This window comes from Aythya fuligula, chromosome 3, assembly GCF_009819795.1.
Source record: "Aythya fuligula isolate bAytFul2 chromosome 3, bAytFul2.pri, whole genome shotgun sequence".
Classification (NCBI taxonomy): domain Eukaryota; kingdom Metazoa; phylum Chordata; class Aves; order Anseriformes; family Anatidae; genus Aythya; species Aythya fuligula.
In genome coordinates, this window is record NC_045561.1 from 59,243,617 (window position 1) to 59,265,893 (window position 22,277).

The window sequence follows — 22,277 nt, forward strand, 5'->3', positions numbered from 1 at the left end:
TGCTTTTCAATTGTCTGTTAACTCAGTTTTTGATAGTTTCTTTGTGTTCTGTTTTTAACCAACAGGTTTGCCTCAATGCCGTTTATTTTGTGAGTTTAATAACAGTTTCAAGTAGCAAACAATCATTCATATTTTAATGTTGAGATGTTTTCCCTTGATTCAAATTGATTATTTCCATCACCCTGAAATCGTCCCACTTATAGAGGTGAGTACACACATTTCAGATAGGTCTCCAATGAGTTGCACTTTTTGGTGCCTTGATATCCATTTGTTTTTCTTTGCAAGCTGTTTCTGTAACCATTGCAAGGCAATTAACATATACTTCTGTAATATGTTTGATGAATGCCCAGAATGCAGAAATCACATCACCTCAGCTCTCCCAGCAATGCTTTCAGTACTGAGTACTGAGCATGAGTATGTTTTATTTGGATTGCAATCCCACCTGAGAAGTACCATCTTCACACCCTACAAACAAATGACTACTGCATAAGACACAACTTTCAGGGAGACTTTCATGGTCTCTTGTAAATAACTAATAGTACTACATATACTGTTTTAAAATGTTTTGGATTAAAATGTCCCAACAGCAACTGTTTGCCTCCAATTTGTCAATGACTTACAAAACAGGCATACTGTTTGGGGCAGTGGTCAACACCACTCCTTTTAGATGCTCAGTCCTGCATTGATTACACAGAGTAATTTACTACTTCAGTCAAGCAAGTCTTTCTACTAGGTCAATTTTTACTATTAAGCAAGTAGTTTCCATTTCTCTCGCTTATTATTTGGGCAATTGTATACAAATTTGCTTATCTTCTTAATCCCTACCTTTGTGAGTAGCATGGTAATACCATAGCTAAAATACCTCTGCTAAAACTAACTGTAGTAAAGCACTTAATAATTATCAGAAATTAAGTGAGTTGCTGCTTAGAGTTCCCGTTTTTTTGTCCTATGCACAACAAAACAACACAGGATAAGAATTTGTGAATTTTTTCTTGCAATCTGCTTTAAAGTAAGATTTAATCTTTCTGGAGAATTTGCAGGTTGTGCAAAACAGGGTTATAGTTGCCAAAAAAACATATTTTGAAACTTATTTTAAAGCACTGAGGCCCCCACAGAAAGGGAGAAGGAGCTAATCTAAATGGAAAACATCTGCACATTTCAAAAAACATGTTCAGCATAATTATTATTTATATATGCTCAAGTTATGAGAGTGATTTCTATTGTGTCTCATTATAGAAAATTCTGGCTTGGGCAAGAGAATATAGCATAAAGATACAGTTATTTTTCCAAAAGATTTAGATTTTAAAATAAAGAATTGGCAGCAGTTTGAACTAATATAACCAGGTTAGCCAGCAAAACGTGATCACTTTTTGGTCACTTTGGTTCCCTGAAGTGGTGACACAAACACTGACAGTGGGGAGGGAACAGGAGCTGCCGGGGCAGAGGCAGGGTATGAGAGGGAAGAGATTAAGGGTGCTGGTGCCCCAGCATCACTGACTGTGACTGAAGTAGCCAGGGAACTAGAGCCAAGAGCCAACTGAATGAGGAGTAGGAGCAGGCCCATGAGGGCTCTTCAGTCAGGAGGCATGACAGCAGAGCCCAGCTTGCTCATAGTCCTCCAGCAGAATTCAGGAGTCTCACTCCCAGTTAAACCTTTAAGATAAATGCTTAAACATCTGAGCACCCAATCCCAGCTGGAAAAACCAATGATCTCCTCTTTGAAGTGCAATATAACACAACCCCAAAAGAGCAGTAGTGCTGCCTCCAGAGCAGACCCTAACCCAGCTGTGATTCAGAGCCTTCATTTCTCACATGCTGTTGGCTTCTCCTCACCCCTGCAAAAACCCAGATGAATACAAATAGTACTGAGTCGTAAGCTAATATAATAATTTCTTGTAACTACTACTGCAGTAAGGAAAAAAACAAACAAACAAAAAAACAACTCTTTACCCAGCCTCCCTTTCATTCAAGTTAAGTTTAAGGTCTCTTGCAGCAGTAAATTTAGAATTCTGTTGGGGCTTTTAGACTGTTGAGCAGTGGGTGCACATCTGAGCTTCATGTATACTTGGGCAGGAATGAAAAGCATGCCAGCAGAATCAGTTCTTTCCTGCACTGCTAACCACAGTGCTGGCTGGGGACTGAAACATACCAAGCTGCTACGATTAAGTAGACTGTACAACTAAATTGAAGCAGTCCACAATATGGCCCTAAAGTAACTATCCAAGTGAAAAAAACAAAAGCAACAACAAAAAACATCCTCCTGATAAGAATGTGAGTATGCCAGAGCACCAACAAACCCCAGCTCACACCATTTGTATGCATCTTGTAATGCTTCAGGTTGGCCACCCTTCTGGACACCTTGATTGAACTCATTGTTTGGTCACAAGAAGAGTGACATAAAAGTGGAGGTACTGGTATGTGTATACTTTTTTTTTTTTTTTTTTTTTCTATTTGTAGGTATACATTTTACACGTATGTTTGATATATTTCAAGAAAATAATACCCCCATGAAAAACTGAAAATGATGGTGAAATTCAGGCATTAAAGCAAAATGCAGTATCATAAGTAGCTGATGTAATTTACTGCCTAGAAACATTCAATAATAACTAACTGGCCCAGCTGCTCAAACAAAAAATATAGCTAATGAGACTTGTATGTCATTTGGTATAGCTATGTGCTACAGCGTTCAGATGCATTTTACAAATAAATCTGTCCACTTTCAGGAGAAGGTTCTTGGGGGATAGAGAGAGAGTAGCAGACTATTCCCCAGTTCAGTAATGCTTTCATGATGCATTGTCTAAACTATCCCAGTGGGGAAGGAGTGGAGGTGTGTGCATAAAGCTGAAGTTGCACACACCCAGCCCAACAATCTAGAAATCCCAGCTGAATTCACTGGTATGGAGATGCTTTATTTAGCTTTAATACTCATAAATTTCTGATGCATTTATCATGCACAAAGTTTAATGCTTGCATCATTTGTACTGTAATTTCTGCTAAAGCATAATGATATAGCTGATGATATTTGACATCATTCAGAGTCAATAATTCAAATGTTCTTTCAGCAAAAAAGAGAAACAACAGGGGCCAAGTAATTAACTAGTAATCCTGGGAGGCCTGGAAATAACAAAGCCAGTTTTCAGCAACTAGCTGCCTTTAAATCTCTCCACTTCTTACAAACTGGAAGCCAAGTAAAAGAGGGTAAAGTCCACTTACTTGAAGCACTGGGACTTCATTTGGGGAAAATTCATTGGATTATAGAGCTTTCTATAGCTGAAGTCAACGTACAGCTGAAGTACATAGATGTGCACTCCTAACATATACCAGGCTATTCTTTCAAGCTGTTCCCCCAAAATGAATTCACATCGGAAATCACTGCAGAAGAATTCTGCAGCAGAAGTAGAGACGGAATGCTGCATTGCATCATAATTTTAACTCTGTCGTCCCCCTCGAGATCTAATTTCCCATGCCACTTTCTAACATTTACAATGTACGCAGTATGATTTTACAGACAACATCTTCCTTACCTACTCGAGCCTTACAAAACATCTACACAGTGCATTAGGATGAAACTTTTTCCATAAGACTTCTTAGGTTCCGCATAATCGAAAACTGTATCATAACAAGGAAAACCAACTTTTCACAATTCAATTTTTATACAGTTCCCTTGAAACTGCTAGTATTACACCTCAGGGAAGGACTTACCTCATTATCTGTTCCCACATCCAACATCACTGGTAGGCACTCGTGAGGTTTCACTCCTCCGCATGCAGTATAAAGTGCCAGTTTACCAACTGGGATGCCCATGCCATAGCAGCCGAGGTCTCCAAGACCAAGAATACGTTCTCCATCTGTCACCACAATAGCCTGGAGGAAAAAATAAAAGCACTGTAATCATCACTTCTTTCTCATACAGTACTGCGCATACTAAGTATTCTGTTATCATCTTACAATGGTCTTTTAATTTTCACTTTAAAATTGCAACAGGTACAAATAAATCAATCGTACAACAAAGGCCATGAATTGCTTTTTTTGTATTTCACTGTGCGATTGTTACACTTTTTTAGACTCTTGCTTCAATGTAAATGGAGAACTTTACTATAAAGCTTTTAGGAATACGCAAGAGAGGTATTTAGTATTACATTACAAGGGAACTGGCATTGACTCTTACATTTTTTCTGTCAACAGTATCAAAACACAATAGGAAAGGAAAGGTAGTTATCCACAAAAAGATGAACCCTGGACTCCTGGGTTCTGCTGTAACTGTTTGCAAGAGAAACAGGGCCAGCAGCTTCTCCTGCTGGTCTTTCACTGGGCTGTCTACAGGGTTCTTAACCTTTGAAAATGTTTCTTTTTTTCCTTTAAGCAAATAATACACTCTGTGGTATTTATACATATGAGGCAGCATGTGTTTCCATTGATAGAAATACAGGAACTCAGTGAAACCCACAAAATTGCCTGCACTAACAAGGAAGACTTTTCACAATAAAGAACAGAAACATCATAACCTGTGTATTCATAATGAGCACAAGTCTACAGTTAGCGACAACCTAACCGTAACCTTAAACAGCTTTATACAAGATAAAATTTTAAAAATGCATAAAAAGCCACAGCTGTAGCTGCAGACAAATTGTCAAACCCTTGTGTTAGCATTTTAATCACAATGAAGCAGGTAGCACTACAAAAATGTTGTTGTAGCAAGAGCAATGAAGTACAACTACTACAGCAAAGACCTTGAGGCCTAGCAGAAGCTGTTAAAAAATTTTACAATGCCTACTGCCAACAATGACATCTATCATAAATACAATGCACGATTTTTCTTTTCTAATTTGGTGGAGTTTTGGATATTACAAAATTATATATATATATATATATCTCAAAATTCCATACATTTTCTGGTTACAATTGAATTATTTTTTTTAAAGAAAGAATTGTGAATATCCCTATGTACAACTTCCAAATCTTGAATAAATGAAGTTGGCTAAAATATAAATCACACTCTGGAAGAAATAAAAGAATGCAGTAAAGGATCTCTTTCTGAGCATGACCCGCAAATTTCAAGCTGCTTTTATGAAGACAGTGGTGCCACCCCTCCAAGATCAGATCAGCCAGGGAGCTGGGAGGGAGAGCGCCACGTCCATAACCCTCTTGTCCAAAATTTCAACACCGCCAGTGACTTCTTGATACCAAAAGAGGAAAGGGATTGTAATCTCATCAAAATAAAAAACTCAGGACTGCCCAGACTCACACTATGCAAACAAGAAGCTAAATGTATAGAACTGATAATGACAATCATTATTTACAGCAATGATTATTTCTTAGCCCTGAATGTTATGAGTGCTCGTCTGGTTTACATGAGTCAGCAACCAGACATTCAGCTTCAAGCTCAGTACGGGAAACATCTGACAATGTAGTAATTCTCTTGTCACATTCTGTGACAAACAACTTTAGCTGAAAATTTAGTAGTTTTGCTGGATTAACCCAGACATGGGAACTGATTGCCCAGAGAGGCTGTGGAGTCTCCACCACTGGAGATCTTCAAAACCAAACTGGACATAGCCCTGAGAAACCATCTCCAGGTGTCCCTTCTTGAGCAGGGGAGTTGGAGCAGATGATCTCAAAAGGTCCCTACTAACCTCAACCATTTGGTGATTCTGTGAAATGCAGAAAAAGAATTCAGATTTTTTTTTTTTAAAAAACGTATAACTTTCAATGTAATTGACCAATTAATAAATAATACAATAAAGGATACGAATAGGTAAACAAGTAAGGATGGAAAAGCTTCAAACTATAACTGTAACATCATTGTTTCTATTTATTAAAAAAAAAAAAAACTGAGAAACAATTGAAATCTAACTGATAATATGCCATCTAATCTGAATAATATATTTCACTAGAAAAAGATCATCAAAATATCTTAACCAAGTCAACTCAGGTGCAAAATGGTGTCAGCTTTGTCAAACAAACTAAACTGAAGTTACCTTGATGACATTTTCTGGCCAGGACTTGAGCATTGTAGCGATGTGTCCCCGGTCATGGATAGTAATAAAAAGTCCTCTGTAAAGAAAGTAATACTTTTCATATAAACAAGCAATTAAATATTTCAGTGTAAATAAATTAAATAATAAAATAACTCTATGCAAACACATTTCCAACATACATGGATTCAGTTCAGTAAGTGCTCAGTTTTGTAGGAATGAGTGAATTAAATATCTGCATTTAGTAGAGTCGGAGAAAATGTAACTGAGAGAAAACGTAACTGCTCAAATATTCATAACCTGCAGGAATTATTTCTTCAAATTAGTAAGTTTGATTTTAAAGCTCCCCAAGTACTAGATATGTTCAAATGTATTCATGAATTATCCCAGACCACAAAACACATCCATTTTATAACAGTGATCGCTAATGCTTACGCAGTCCTAACATTCATAGGTATAAATAGGTCAAAGTTGTAATCCATGAATGAAAACTGAAATGTCATATATTATTATTATATAGAATACCTCAGGAGCATTCAGTGATGTACTTTGAGAACAGTCTGCCTATTTCATTAGATTCTCCTCATTGACATAAACATAAGTGGGAAATAATCTAATGAAAATCTCTTTGTTTGGAAAGTACAAAGTACTCCCTATAGTGCTGACCATACTGAATTTTTACTTAGAAGACTGTTTCTAAATTGCCCTTTAGTTCCATTAATACCTAAGAGTTTAAAGCAAACTGTCAGGAAAAAAAAATAATTTAATTCTAATTTCATTTTCTATTATAGAAAAAAAATCAACATAGTATCTTATCCTACTCTTCAGCCCCTTAGTCTTCATCTATTTCACTTGACATGCAGATATATAGCCAAATCCACTTAGACTTAATTTAATTCACTTTCTTATCTACATTTCTCATGTGAGATGGCAGAAAAAATTCCCCACTGAAGTCAATCTCTTCAAAAACCATGGAGAAAGCAAAAATGAACAAGTAAATGCCAAGGATGCCTTCTTTTAAATAAACTTTGCAATAATAAGCATAAGGAGTTGTCTTCTAACATTCTTCTAAAGCATTTCATCCACCTATTTCAAGATGAAAATTATAAAGTAAAAATTAAGAGAAAAGTACAAAAAAGAATTTAAATCTAAGTCTAGTACAATATCTCCATTCATCTTGGCATATTTGTAATATTGGGTACATGTGGGTCTAAATAAAACTAGTAATTGAGGGAAACACTGGTCAGATAGGACTGTGAGTATTGCAAGTCAAGCAAAAAAATTTCCTGCAGTGTTTAAAAGTATAGTCAAGAAACCAAAGGTCGGAACTTAAAAAATATATTAATTAATAAATATACCTAATGTCATGTGTTTATATAATAAATACATACTGGATTATTTATATAATATTGAAATACTATTGTGTAATATATATTTATATTTTTATATTTAATTTCATATTTAACTGTCTTCACCTCCCTGATATACAGTGTAAAAAATATACAGTCAAACTCTATTCTTTGGAACAAAAGACAGTGTAAGATACATTGCAATTAACCTTCCTAATCTTAATTATACTGAAACAGAAACAACAACCTCACACAGCTAACTAAGCAAGATAAAAATTGTGATGTTCTTCAAGAAAAATACATACGCATTGCATAAAGGAGTATGCACTGCAAAAACAACCATTTGTGGTTAAACATTTCATAGCATCATAGAATATCCCAAGTTGGAAGGGACCCACGAGGATCATAATTTTAACTGTTTAACTTTAATTTTATGTATTTTCCCCTAGAATTTGGAATTATCTGTCCCTGGCACTCCTGTTTCCTTCCCCCTGCCCCAGGCTCAGCCCGAATGCAGCAAGCTGGCCGATGTCTGTCCCCATTTCTTAGCAGTAATGCCAGCCAACAGATCAATTGCCCCAGCTCAGAGGAAGCTAGAGTCTGCAGGGGTCCAAGAGTTAATATTTAAAGCACTTTTAAGAAGCTATAGAGTTTACAGTACGCAAGCATTTCTATTTGCAACTCAGGTACCTGAAACAGAGAGCACTAACTGAAATGCTGTAAAGAAGCAATGCAAAATAAATGCTGATGCTTCCTCCCTGATACGCTGTATAATAAGAAGTTTTATAAAATGTTGTGTAAACTGGTTATATGAAGCATCAAACAGAATTTTTCAAAATTGCTAGCCTCAGAAAGAGCCAATGTGGAGACAATGAGCATGATAAAGAAAATGAAGAGCACGGGAGGAAAGCTACCCGAGACATCACCCTTTTGCTTCTCCCCGCCCTCCGCTTTACATGGACCTCATAGCCCAGTGTTAAATGAAGCGAGATTTTGGATGGATTTTCTAAAGCACCCGAGTCCAGCCCAGTGTGGTTAAGTGACCTCTTTCTTGCAAAGCAGGGAGAAAGGTCTCCACGGAGTAAATTCCACAGTGGAGGAAAATAAATGCTGGACGGCAGCTCCAGGAAGAACTTTGTCAGGATATTTTTAAGGATCTTTGAATAAGTATTCAGAGCCTGTTTCAGAAATCTGTCCAGGCAGGATCACATTCAAACAACAATGCAAAATAGGGGTGAAGTGTAAACAGAGTCGTGTCAAAAGCATTTTGTTCCCCTCCTTCCCCCTTTCTCTCCATTCTTCTCTATGTTAGTAACACGTTTCTGGACACATTGTCCTGACAGAGAGGATGCTGCTGATTTTAAGGACACAGTGCCCTTATTCTGCAAGAATATGGAAAGTGATAGGAATCTCTTCTTCTTCTATCTGGATCTGTTGCCCTCATCCTTCATTTCTTCAGTTAAAGTACTTTTTTCCTTTAAGGTTTCCTCTGCAAGAAGCTATGCTGCCAGGTTGCAGCGCTGCCCACCATGAGAGCATTCAGCCACTGAACTTGCTGGCAACGCTACCTGCAACCACTGAAAGGCAGTGCCACGTATTTTTTCTTTTCCATGAGACCTTGCTATAGCCAGAAACAGCACCAGCTGCAGACAGTTACTATAAGGGTGACACGAAGTGTTGAGGCAGCCAGCCAGCAGACACGATAGTTATGTTTTGGCTGTCACAGCACAGCCATGTGAGGAATCGGGAAAAGAGAGTGGCAGCAATTTCTTCCCACAAAACACTGGAAGCTACACAGTTTAAGTGGGATTAATTTATTGATAAGCTCTATGTATTTCAGTGCGGAAATAATACAGTATTGTCCCTATGTGTATGGCATTAATAACCATAAGTTTTGTCCATGGGTTTGACTCGGTACTTCAGGATGGGCTGCTTCTGCAGATGAACAAATAAAGAGGCACAACGTAGATCTACACACATGTTTTGGAAAACATGTTCAAACATGCTACACATTCAACAAGTTGCACACAGGCACCAAGACCCACCTTCACTTCTTCTGGCCCCAGTTAGACTGCAGTTCAGCACTGGTTCCTGCCACTCCAGCCAAAGGGATCACCTCTACTCGTGCCCATTTCGAATACACAGAAAATACATGAAGCTAAAGTCCAGGAAAAGTTATGCAAAGAAGTAACTGTGCTCCCTTATTTGTCACAACACCAGTAAGCCCACAGCCCAAAAAAGTGATGCCAGGATATTGGGATCCACTCACAAAAGGGTTTGGGGACACTCACTGAGTTCACCATACTGTAGTATATTATGCGGAGGTCATTCGGCATCATTTAATTTGGCTTTGTTTTATTTTACTAGAACTCTGAGCTATTAGAACAAAGTAAACAGAATTAAACAGGCTATCTTTTGTTATGCTTCAAGGAAATAATGTTCCACCAGCAATGTATTTGTCTATTTTCTATTAAAGCATAGTTCAGGGAAATGTGTCAGAGTAACAAAACAATCCTTTCTTCCCTCTGCTTATAATAACAGGAGGTATTCTAACACGTCTCAGAAAATGCCAAACATTTTTTAATGAAAAAAGTTCAAACTTTTCTCACAACCCTTCATGTTCATAACTGTTATTTGAATTATGAACTGTATATAGAATTATTATAGAGGTGGCTTCACTTTCCCATGCTGCCTAAATCAACAAGCTTAATCATAATAATAATAATAAAAATAATAAAGTCTCAGGGAGCAGCTTCAGTTTCTTTCTGAGCCTGCACTTTCCCAAACTCCTGCACTTTGCAAGAAAGAGGCAAGCTAGTTCCCTGGTTCCTCTGTTAAAATTCCTTTACATAAACGTTGTACTGGAAACTAAGACTACCTAAATCCCCACAAAAGAATAGTTTACACTTTTTTTCACCCTGAGATAATAATATTTCCCATTGTAACTGTTCAGTATGGTCTCCTGTCATCAGACAAAATGTTCCCAAACTTTTAATTACATCTTAGTGTTCTAGGGTCCTTTTCGTAGCAATCCTCCTCCCAAGACCTCTGTGGCCTAGTAAGTACTATTTGGGCTGATTAAAGAAATGAAGCTGTTCACATATTTTTATTTTTTTCAACCTTTCCCTCTGTAGAGGAGTGAACTTCATTACTTTACAATGCATGAGTATTTCTTCCAATAAATAAAGTGGTTGCCACTGAAATTTCAGCTGCTACTGAGCTTCATCCTGAATTCATCAGTATAAAGAAACCCAGGCTTTAGATTGTCTAGACACTGCATATGCAAACCATATTTAAACATAAACATTTGTAGGGAGCAAAACAAAGACTACATCCAAAACGACATAAAAAATGGGAATAGCAGCATTAAGAGAACAGCACATACTCTTAACAACCCTGAAAATGTGGACTTGTATAGTAGTTCAGAAAGCAGGTTAAATAGTAACAGTATGTGAAAGATGATGGAGAATAAGATATTAACCTGGGAAAGACATAACAGCTTGTAAATAATACATGTGTTTTAATGTTTGGCATATGGATAAACAATCCTAAATGATTGTTTATAAATCGTTATTTTGTGAGGAAGCTGGCTTCAAGTATTCTGGAAGACAGAAGATAACATCTGCCAACTCCAATTAGCTAAACTTAGAAGAAAAACAGAAGCGTCATTATAAACTTTATAGAGATTCAAAAACCTTATTTGTGTAGGAGTGTAGGGAGATAACTAAAGAAAAATATATCAGTGTAAGTGCTTATGTCAAGGGATCTGACTGTTCACTCTTTAGCTACAGGAGCAGATCAGAATTCAGTCTCATTTCAAGACTCCCTTTCGACAACACTGCCTCATGGCTCTATTTAATAGTGCTGCTGGCAGCCTGTGTAGCACTCTTTCAAGGGCCCAGATCCATCAAAGCTATTTATCAATCCCTGTTAGTATGTGGACTGCTTTAGACAGTTACTTCAGTTAAAAATAACATCTACGTAGCAGAGATGAAAGTTCAAGGCACTTAAAGAACATGACAGTCTGCAATACAAATAAAGCCTGAAAAGCATAAAAGCGTAAAAAAACACCCATAAGACAGTAGCTCTAAGTCTGTCAGCTGAAAATATGACCTCGGGGGAACGAGGTTTCAGAAAAGTTTGGAGGAAGAAAAGGCACAAAACTGTAGAGACACAGATGCCGTGGGATTTTTCAATATAGAGATTAAAACAATATTTAAATATAAATAATTATGATGGTAATAATAATAAAGTCAAGTGGGTTAAGTAGCTACTTGGTGGAAAAAATGTCACAACCCAGCTGGACTGAAATTTGTGAATGCATTATCAAATACAGTCAATGCTGCCAAGAGAGCTGACTTCAGGTCACAGCTCACCCCCTTTTCCAGCCCATGTGGGACTAGGGAAGAGGGGAACCACAGGCTACTTTTCAAGAACTTGCAACACAGCAAGCCATCCACATGTAGGGAGGAGATCAATGACACAAGCATTGCCTCAACCATCCTTGAGCATCTGAAAAAGGCTTCAAGCACATTTTGCTTGAAACATACTGCTTTCACTTTTTCAGAATGCCATTGGAGTAAACTATGGCTCCGTAACTGTGCAAAGTCAGACCTTAGTGCAATGAAAAGCAACATGACGAATTAATTCCTCAACTGCTCTTAACGCAAAAAAAAAAAAAAAAAAAAAAAAAAAAAAAAAAGATTATTAATACAATCAGAATAAAGCATTACAAGCTTTACATGGCAAAAAATTTAAAGCAAGACTCTTATGTACTACACCCAGAGCAAGTACACAAAACCATAATGTGTACCTCTGGCTATTTCCAATGAAAATTAAGATTTTGTCACAGTAAAAGCAATAGCTTCGTAGACTTTGTCACTGCAGGTTTTTTAATCATATATATATTTTTAATTTTTCAATCATATAAAATAAACATTATTGCTTATCTAGATAAAACTTTTTTTAATTACTGTCTCACCTCCTTTATTTACAAAATAAACAGCACAACACTTCATGATCTAAGTATTCCATTAAATGGAATGTAATGATGTATAAATGGAACGAATGGAATGACTGTAATGATGCTTCCTTTCCATATAACAACGGAGTAGATAAAATTTTATCTCCTTAATATTCATTTCTTAAAATACAAATTTGCTGATTTAGATCTATTCCAAAAATCTCATGTGTCAAGAAAACAAGTTTAGACATACTCTTGCTGAACCACAGCAGCATAATGGCAATGAAATGGGATGTGTCTGTTTGAAAAGGAGAAGGCAGACTTTGAGAAATATTGTGTTTTAAGAGCCAGAGCTGTTATGCTCCAGGAGCTACTTAAATTCTTCTGACAGTTGCTCAATAAATAACTTAATTACTTACACCCTAATAGACACAAATAGAACTATTTGAAGATTGTGAATGAGAATGGTTTACCAGAGCCAGACACATTCATTTTTAAGACAAAAAAAAATAACCCACTGTTCTGCTTCAATAGCTATCTTGTTTATTTTATTTTATGCTGATATTAACTGTGTAAAGAACCCTCAACACAGCATCAGCCATGTATTTACTAGGAATCTTGCAAAGTTAATGATGTTTTCAAAAAAACTTTAAAATGTTATTTAAACTGTGAAGTACTCAAACAAGTAAGATCACTGTCCTTCTATGTGCTTCAACAATTTCTACTGTCCCAACTCATTGGAACATGGAGAATTTCCAGTCTTTAGACAATAGCATCCTTTAAGCCAGTTTTCATTGACCTTTAAATCACCATCATTTGCTCTCAATAACCATTAAAAAGGACGAAAGTGAAGACTTGTTAAAAAGGCTTCTATTATGACATATCCTACTCAACTTCCACTTTAATGAAGAAGTCACCTCTGAAAACAGACACCATCTCCCATTTGTAAAGCTGACCTCAGCAGCTAAAAAGGAACCAAGAGCACTGCTATGTTCATGTACCAGTGATACAACAGCTCTCCATGAAAGGCGCTGTAGTGCTAAGAAGCAAAAGTCAGAAAGGAAGGCAGGCTAATGTAGAAAGCACATGGGTTAAACTAGTACGAGACTGACAGTGAGCTGCCAGGCACAGAATAGAGCTGGTTTATCCATGATTGAGCTGCCTGCATATCACGTTTGGTGACATCTCCAAGACCCACATCCGTAGGGCACAGAGATCACAGAATTGCAGCATCACTGAGGTTGGAAGGGTCCAAAGCCTCTTTCCCAAGCATGGTCAGCTAGAGCAGCTATTTTGCCTTGGCTTCCTCTAAGGTAAAAATTTGGTATAGGCCATGAATTTTCCCCAGTTTTTAGCAACTGTTAGCAGTAGAAAGAAAATTCCCATTCTAGTAGAGTTTGCTGCTCCTAAGACTTCTTGGGCTGTGCTCCACTGCAACATATACAGAAATCTATTCCCGCCTTCATTGGAAATTGCATCAGAAGATAGCTACAGAGAATAGGTCTCCTGCGTTTTAGCACAAAGATGGACATCAGACACTAGGAAAGTAAAGATTTCAATTTACTACTTGCACATTTTAAATAATGCAACTTGAATTGAAAAGTAAACAATTACCCTCGGTTATTTATGAGACTATTTTCCTATAATTCACAGAAATTACATTCAAATATTTTTCTGCTTAAATTTTAGTTTTAATATTTGACTAATATCAGTTACGGACTTCTGATTCAAACTGAAAAAAAAAAGGATGGACTTGCATTTATTGCCTGTTAGAGCATAAAATTTCTTCCTTGGGCTTTCACAGTAAATCAGTAATTTATTAGAGCATCATCAGAGAAAGAAGCTTAAATCTTGCTAACATCCACACTGTTTTCAACATTCCTCAAAGTTGTTTGTTGCAGTGGTTAGTAGGGCTTACCGACACAGGCCTCAGGTCACCGATACACCAGGTAAGGACAAGCACAGCCCAAAGAGACCCACAGGAGAGGTAACTCCCCAGAGAGAGCAGCAGCAGGAGGCACCAAAGCATTCCTGACCTGATGTTCAACAACCAACTCATGCTGAAATCAATTATTTTCAACAAATTAATTCACCAAGCCAACCAAGCTGCCTGAAGTGCAGCCCTGCTTGCAGGATCAGGTGCCAGGAACACAGTGGAAAGGTCACAACAAAGTCATTACATGCTCACCTCCTCTTCTGCCCCTATTGAGTTTGGGGCCTCCACCACATCCTCATATAAGATCGTGGCCTCAGCTTTCCTGGACAGGACCACTGCTAAATAGCCTGGAAACCTATGAAATACTGAAAAATGGAGTTTTCAGGAGAGAAGGGAGTTCTGGATGTTAGTTCTCTCAGCTCACCACTTCCAGAAAGTGCAAGCACGCACACAACCACATGTGCATCCATTTTGAGTGGTAGGAGGCCATATGCATCCTCACACCTGCTTCCTGCTTACATTTTCATCAGACCTACTTGGACATTGTCCATATCTTGTCCTCAAGAAAATAAGGATTTAACTACAAAAACCACATGAAGACATCCTTGCTTCCAAAATACAGTTACAGTCGATATAAAGACAATGCTTTTGCAACTGTTGCTCCACGTTTCACATACTGCACAAACAGAAACCACAAATTCCTCAGTGGCAAGGCCTTTCAGTCAGCAGTCTAGATTTTTACCTCTTACTTTGAGAGACTGTAAAATATTTGGTTTCTGCAGAGGCAAAAGCATAGTTTGAAATCCCGGAACACTGCTCCATTCCACTTCTGCATGAAAACAGACTTTGTTCTGCCCTCACGACCACGGAGCCAGGCTTTGACAGCCACTGGGAAACACAAGAAGCCTTCATAGAGGACGAGGAATTTCAGGGCACCGAGTCAGTGCTTTACAGTAACACAGCGTTTCTCTCCTGACCATTGATCCTATCACAGAACTGACTTCTCAGATGAGTCATTTGTTTTCCCACATGAAAATGAATGATTGATGCTTATAAATTGACACAGGGAATATATAGATTATTGTCTGGTGACAGTGTGACTAGTTTTGTATGAAAGTTAAATTCCAATTTATTCTCACCATAAAAAGTTAGTCATTATGCATTTTTGTTGGTGTTTGGTTGATTTCCTCTCTGTTGTTATTTTATTGAGTGTTTGGGATCACTCAACAACCAGATAACATCATTTTAAAATTTTTCTTATGAAACTTACAAACTGAAGTAGCTTTAACGATGTTTTATTTAGGCTACTGACTGCCTATACATACCAAAAATAACTGTCTAAAAATCACAACTGTGGCTGTCTACACTCCAAAACAAACAAGAGTGTTTGACTTTTATTGAAACACTCATCTTTAAAAAGGGTATAGCAACTGAAGTCTCCTAGGTTTGACTCTTAGTTAAAATCTGAATAATTTTTAAACACAGATCTTAATCTAAAATGTTTTAGAATTGAACGGAATGTTACAACAACAGGTCAAAATAAAGATAATTTTAGTTTAAATCCAAAAAAGTGCTCTAGTAAGCAGGCCCTTGGCATACAAAAGATTCAGTTGTGCATCCATCAAGCAGTTTTGCATCCAGTTTTTATTGTTTTCTTTTAGTCTCTCAATTTTAGGTGATTTGTTGAAATCATTGCACTGATAGCCTAGCTACAATAATTTCTGTCATTTTATGTCTGTATTTTCCACTATCAAAAACATAAACTTTAAAAACAGTAAAATGCAAACAACCTGACCAGAACTGGTTCTGGTCTTATTTCCTATTAAATTTACAACATGCATGAATATATGAGCCGGACAAAAATTTTATGACTGTGTCCAACAGCTTTTAACATGGGAAAAAATCATTGAAAGTCTACATGCCTTACACTCAAATATCTTTCAAAGACAGACTTTTGTAAACCCTGAATGCAATGTAAACCATACATCACATAACCAAGGTTACAACCATCCTCAAGAAGAATTTCATTTCAAGTCCAGCACAGTGTGCACTGTCGTATTTCCACATTCTGTGTGAAGTGTCAAACTGAAAACAGGGATAGGTACATTGCCAGGAGCAAATAGAAATAGGGAAGAATTGAATTTTCTTATGTATTCTATCTACCTGGGAAAAACAAATCCCACATGCCCATATTCTAGTTATCTGTGAATAAACTATTGATCAAATAAAGAGAAAGCAGTGTTCTGTGTTATCATTTTCAGAAGCAAATATCTCCATGTCACGTTGAAGGAACTCGTTCCAGATGGCTGAGGAAAACAGTCAAAGACATACTCTTTCCTGGACTGGCAGCACGAACTTGCCACTTGACATACAGGGCAACAAATCCAATCACTCATATGTGCTTAAGTTAAATCTAAAAAACAACTCCAACTAAATAATTAATGCCCTCTCACATAAGAATGCTGACAGAAAATGGTGAACTTCTGGAAGTGGAAACATGGTGCTATGGCTCTGCAAGCCACACTGCAGCTTCATCTTGCCAATAGGAAGCCAGTCCCCTAGATTTAACACTCTGTCACCAGAAAGCCCAACATAATGGTTAACCGTCTTACTCTAGAGTACACCTACATAAAGTTATGACATCTCCAGAACTCCTTTTCTTTTTTTTTTTTTTTTTTTTTTTTTCCCTCGAGACACTAAACAGAAATTAAAGTCAAACATAGCTATTTTGGGAATAAAGAGGCAAAAATAAGAAATGGATTTTGAACATCATTATGTCAGAAATACTTATTTCAGATCAATTTCAGCCAGCACTTGCTTTTCTTACAAGAGCTACTTGATTTGTTTGGTTTATGTGCATTCTTACAGTTTTGTTTATTTGCTCCTAACAGTCTCTCATACACCTACAGCTTCTCTCTAAATATATATATATATATATATATATATATATATTATTTTCCTGTGTATGATTTCTCTCTTAATACTCATTAGCAAAAGAATATGAAGCAGAACTCACTTGCAATGCCATCACTGAAGTGTGAGCCCAGTGGTTGGGATGCCAGAAGCCTCACCCAGCTTCTTCCACTCAACTGCAGATCACAGTACATTAATGCCACTTCTGCTACACATTTTGTTAAGTTATTATTACCTGGACTTTTAATGTTTATTTTAAGCTTACGTAAAATGCACACCGGGGGCACTTTTTTACTGAACAGCACACATAAGAAAACAGTTGTATAAAGCTGTAGAACTTTGCCAAAAAGAATGGAAACGCCATGCAAGAAATTACAGAATTTAATTCTACCTCAAAACTTTCATCTCTTGCCTTTTCCAGAAGCTCCTTAACAGCACAGGCATATGGCTGTCTCAAAAACTGTGTGCAAAAATCCTCAGAACTGATAATCGTAAATATAGAGAAACACAAGATACATTAAAACACACAGTAATTCCATTGTTGAGCTCATGAAGGCTCACAATCTTCATGACTTCTCTTCACTTTAAATAGTCCATTTAAAGACCTGACTATTTAGAAAGCTTCTGGACAGAGACAGAAAACTATGATTTTAGAATATCTAAGCTATGGCAAAGTTAGAGAGATTTCGTTGGGGTTTTTAACTTTCTCTTTTTCACTTCATCAAATACAGGACTTCTTTTTTAAACCTACTGTATCTTGTATTAGAAATGCAACAATGGGACGATGCTGGACTGCTGAGTAATGAGAGCATTTTGAACAGAGAAGCTGCTGAGTAGGTAAGCAGGGGATTTGGGTGGTGCTGAAGGACGTGCAGCAAATGTACAGAAAACTAGAGCTGGAGAAAATCCAGTGTAAGCATATCCTGAAGGAAAACATCCTCTGGACAAGGGCTGGGATATATTCAGAATGAGCTAATAAAAGCATTGTAATGTTTCTGAGTCACTGGTGTTGTCTCATCTGAAATACTACTGGCACCTCAGTCTGCAACAAGACAGCAATGGGAATTACTGGGGACTTGGATAAAGCTCTCTGCATTGAGGCAGAGAGTGGGATTCCTCTACCTCTGCAAAGCTCTCAATATAAAATAACATTAAATGCTTATCAACCACCTCTAATAATTCTTTGCTACATGCTCGTGTTGCTTACACATACTTAAACTACTGGTGATGATACCTATTTGTAAACACATGCAGCTAACGCCATTTCTTTTTTATCCCACTGATAGCTAGAAGTATGCCCTTTCTCTTCTACAACGTAGTCCTAGAAAGGAAGAAAGAAGCACATACCTTTTTCTCAGTACTTCTCAAGCAATGAATTGCAAGTTTAGACACAACACATATGGACAGGTGAGAAAACGCACTTCAGATCTCCAAAAACAGCCACAGAAAATTAGTACATTGTTGTCCTTTAAGTGATTTTCCAAACATAAATGTACCCTGATAAGCAGTTCCTTGCAATGTGTTCAAGAGGGTTTCAGAGTACTCACTTTTATAAAAACAGCGGGTCTGCCATCCAAAATTCAAACAACTCTGTAACTCCCCAGCAACAGCAAGTTCAACAAAGATGTTAAATAGTCATTAGCACAGGTGTCTACTATAGGAACACTTAGCAAAAAAGAGCAGACCCAGAATCATGCATCTGTCTTCCTTGTGAACTAAACAAATCAACAGCACTAGAACTGAATCAGTATTTTTGAATAGATTAAGACCACTTAAATGTCAAAGTCTATACTTAGGTTAACTTTTTTTTATAACTAAAATGATAACTATAAAATTAAAAAAATAAAAATAACTATGAAAATATTTATAACCATATGATCTAATGACCAATTATTACTAAACTTCCAACTACTTTTGTACTTCTTCCTGAAAAAATCTATAAAAAGGGTCCCTAAGAAGGGACAGAAAAGGAAGCTTGGGAGGTGGCAATTCTGAAAAAAAAAAATTAAAAAAATAAAAATAAATTACACAATCCCAAAGAACAATGTCAAAAACCTACATGAGATGTCCGACTGACGTGTTTGGTAATGTTTGATAGTCTGTCTTTGAAAAGGTGTTGAACTAAGGAAAGTTATGTCTCTCTTATTGAAGCAAGTGGCTCTTGAAAGGTTTGCTTTAGGGCCAAGTGATGTTGACAGTCAGGGGGCTGTATAAATCTGGCAGGTTGACAGAGGCTGTTTCACAAGGCGAAAAATGTGGTAGATAAATATTTTTGAACAGAGTAGGACAGAGCCAGTAAGTAGACTTCTCCCTTACAGTATTACCTGATTCTTTAGTGTTGCTCACAAGACTTTGGCCAAGTCGAGGTGTGAAAATTAAATAAAATTACTGCCCTTAAAGTACATTTTATTAAGGAACATACTACTCTGGGAAATCTGGAAGCTTTTAACCAGAAGGCTGGCACAAAGTCAGTATCTCTCTAAAAATTCAGGAAAAAAGGAAGACATTGAAGAGTAACATGGTAATATATTGGTGCAAGTCCTAATTATTAATAGGAAACTATAACCTGCCAAAAGAGTATCACTATTTAAAAAAGGTACTGATATGTCTATGGCTCATTTGTTGAAAACAATATAGCCTGCCTTTTCATATGGTATTGGCACTAGAGAGAAAAGACTAGTCAGAGTAAAGACGTTTAACTTGCAATCATGTACTTTCTGTCCACTCTCCTGCACGCAGACTTACAAAATGACTGCTTTAACAACCCAGATGAGAAGGGTCTAACAACCGCTGCATTAATAACTGTCAGTAAGAAAATCAGTACAAAAATTCTTTGTTTCAGAGGAATCTTCTAATAGGACATATAGGAAGGAAGATGATTGTCATATGCCAAAATCCAGAGAAGTTTTAATTTACACTGTCTCGGAGTTCAGATACCCTAGAAAAGATAGATTCGAGTCCTCCAAATTTATGGAGGAGAAGGAACGTTCTACTCTAATTTCACACAGGAGATGGTGGAAAAGTAAAAAATAACAGCACAAATCAAATGAGAACAGGGATCCCCTGGAAATATCCAGGATGGTATGATAGAAGGAGACAGGGAAACAGATGGGCATGGCCAGGACGTTAGTTCTGGCACTCTTGCACAGAAACCACCAAGGATGTTGTAGAAGGGCCTTGAGGTTTTCTCAGAAGTCTGTGCAAAGAGAAGGAAAATGACCAAACAGTGATTGCTGCCAAATATTCGGAGAGTCATGTTTTGAGTGTGGATGGCCTCATTTCCTCCCCCACACTGTACAGATATACTCCCTCCAGAAAAAACAGAGCAAGACACCATTGAGAGGTACAAACTTAGGACTGAAAGCCAGAAATTCCATGCTCATGATGTGTTTTAGGACAAAGCTTTTACGACCTGGATTCCTAGATTACCTGCATAAGAAATCATCTATGCAGCTTGTGAGAGTAGGAAGAAGCTAACACAAGTAATGTTCCAACTCTAAAAGATTAAATGAAAGACTACCTCAATGTATGACTTCCAGAATGACTTAGTAAATCCTATCCTTCCTTTATTGCTGTAGGTAAAACCTGCGTGCAAGCACAAAGTACGTACAAAAGACAGCACCACATGGAGGACATTATATTTCATTATGTTAGATCAGGACTATATATTTTCAATTTATCATAAGCTAATTCATGTTTCTATTTTAAGGTGCAAGTTTAATAAAAAGAAAAAAAATCACAATGTAACCAAATGGCGTAACCTACTGTCAACATATTACCAAAAGCCATGAATTTAACATAACTGAAGAGAGATCGGATGACTACATACATATAACCTAAAGAATATCCTAATGTTTTCAAAATCAAGGTATGACTTTTTTCATTCATCTGCTTCTTCGACTTAGAAATTGACTTAATATTTACAGAGCACTCTAAGACCAAAATGAGGCCAACTGACATCTGTGCAAGATTCTCACATCTTCCACTGCAGCATTACTGGTTTCTAGAAGACTGTCTAGGAGAAGAGAGGAATTCAACATTCTCATGGTGTGCCAATTCTCTTTTTCCAGCTTTTCAGAGTATGGCAAAATATCACACAAGGAGAACCTAATAGCCTTACTTTTAAGCTGAGAAAGCAACAGCACGCTATGCTAAATTTTAGTTTGAGGAAGGTAAGGAGCACACCAGAACCCTGCCAAAGAGTAGAACCACAGGGTATCATTAAATGTCATAGAACTTGAAATCACTGGATAGGCTGTTTAATATGACTTTATGCTATAAAATTATCAGTTAACTAAATGAGGATACTACTAAGACAACTATTCACAGTAATAATCAGATTAGTAATGGCTCTAAAAAATAAAACTGCTTTGCCTGGAGAAAAAACTAGATTCTCTAAAAAAAATAAATCTATATGACAGTTACACTGGTGAAGATGTTAGGTTAAATGAATCCAGATCTTCTGGTCTCAATCAGGAAAATACCACAGATCTGTGCATTAAACAGGCATTCACAAAGAAGCAGCACCAGGAACTGAACTTTACTGGCTCTCGTGATCCACAAGGACTTGACAAGTCTCTGGCCTCCTGGAAGCTCAATCTGTTTTCTGAAGAGACTTGGATGTCAAAGGCATCCAGTGGAATTAACAAAAAGAAAAATCCAGTCTCCACTGAAAACCTCATTAAAACCCACGATAAAAATTATTAAATGCGCTGCAGGAATCAACCTTGTGCTGGCAAACAGACCGCAGATCCTGCTGCCAAGTTCTGCAATTCTGTAAGTTCTGTCACAGGAGACAAATATTTCTCTCTTCTCTAATTCCATTTCCTTATTAAAAAGTTACACTATCTTGCAGCTGACAGTCTTGGTATGCGTGATAAACAACGTGTCAACAATAAAAGAACTCACACTTGCAGCCCTTGCATTCAATACATTGCATCTGTAAACTCATGCAATAAATGTAAATAGATGTGATCCCTTTGAGAAATACGAGGAGAGGAACCCCTCTCAAGTTTGTATGTGATGACGCAGTCACACACTTCAGTATGGTGGCAATCTGGTACTATATCAGCACTTACAAACTGAGTATTTGGCACGATAAATTGCCCTCTGAAACATGGGCACTAACAACCACCAATAAC

The 22,277-nt window shown here is 37.2% G+C and overlaps 1 protein-coding gene across 1 annotated transcript in view; it reads right to left on the reverse strand.

Moving 5' to 3' along the window:
• Nucleotides 1-22,277, reverse strand: part of ME1 (malic enzyme 1) — a 173,966-nt gene that overhangs the window by 91,515 nt on the left and 60,174 nt on the right. Inside the window, exons 4-5 of the mRNA XM_032184259.1 lie at nucleotides 5,979-6,054; nucleotides 3,703-3,864 (exon numbers count right to left, since the gene is read on the reverse strand). Coding sequence (XP_032040150.1) covers nucleotides 3,703-3,864; nucleotides 5,979-6,054 — 238 coding nt within the window. The remainder of the gene's footprint in view (nucleotides 1-3,702; nucleotides 3,865-5,978; nucleotides 6,055-22,277) is intronic.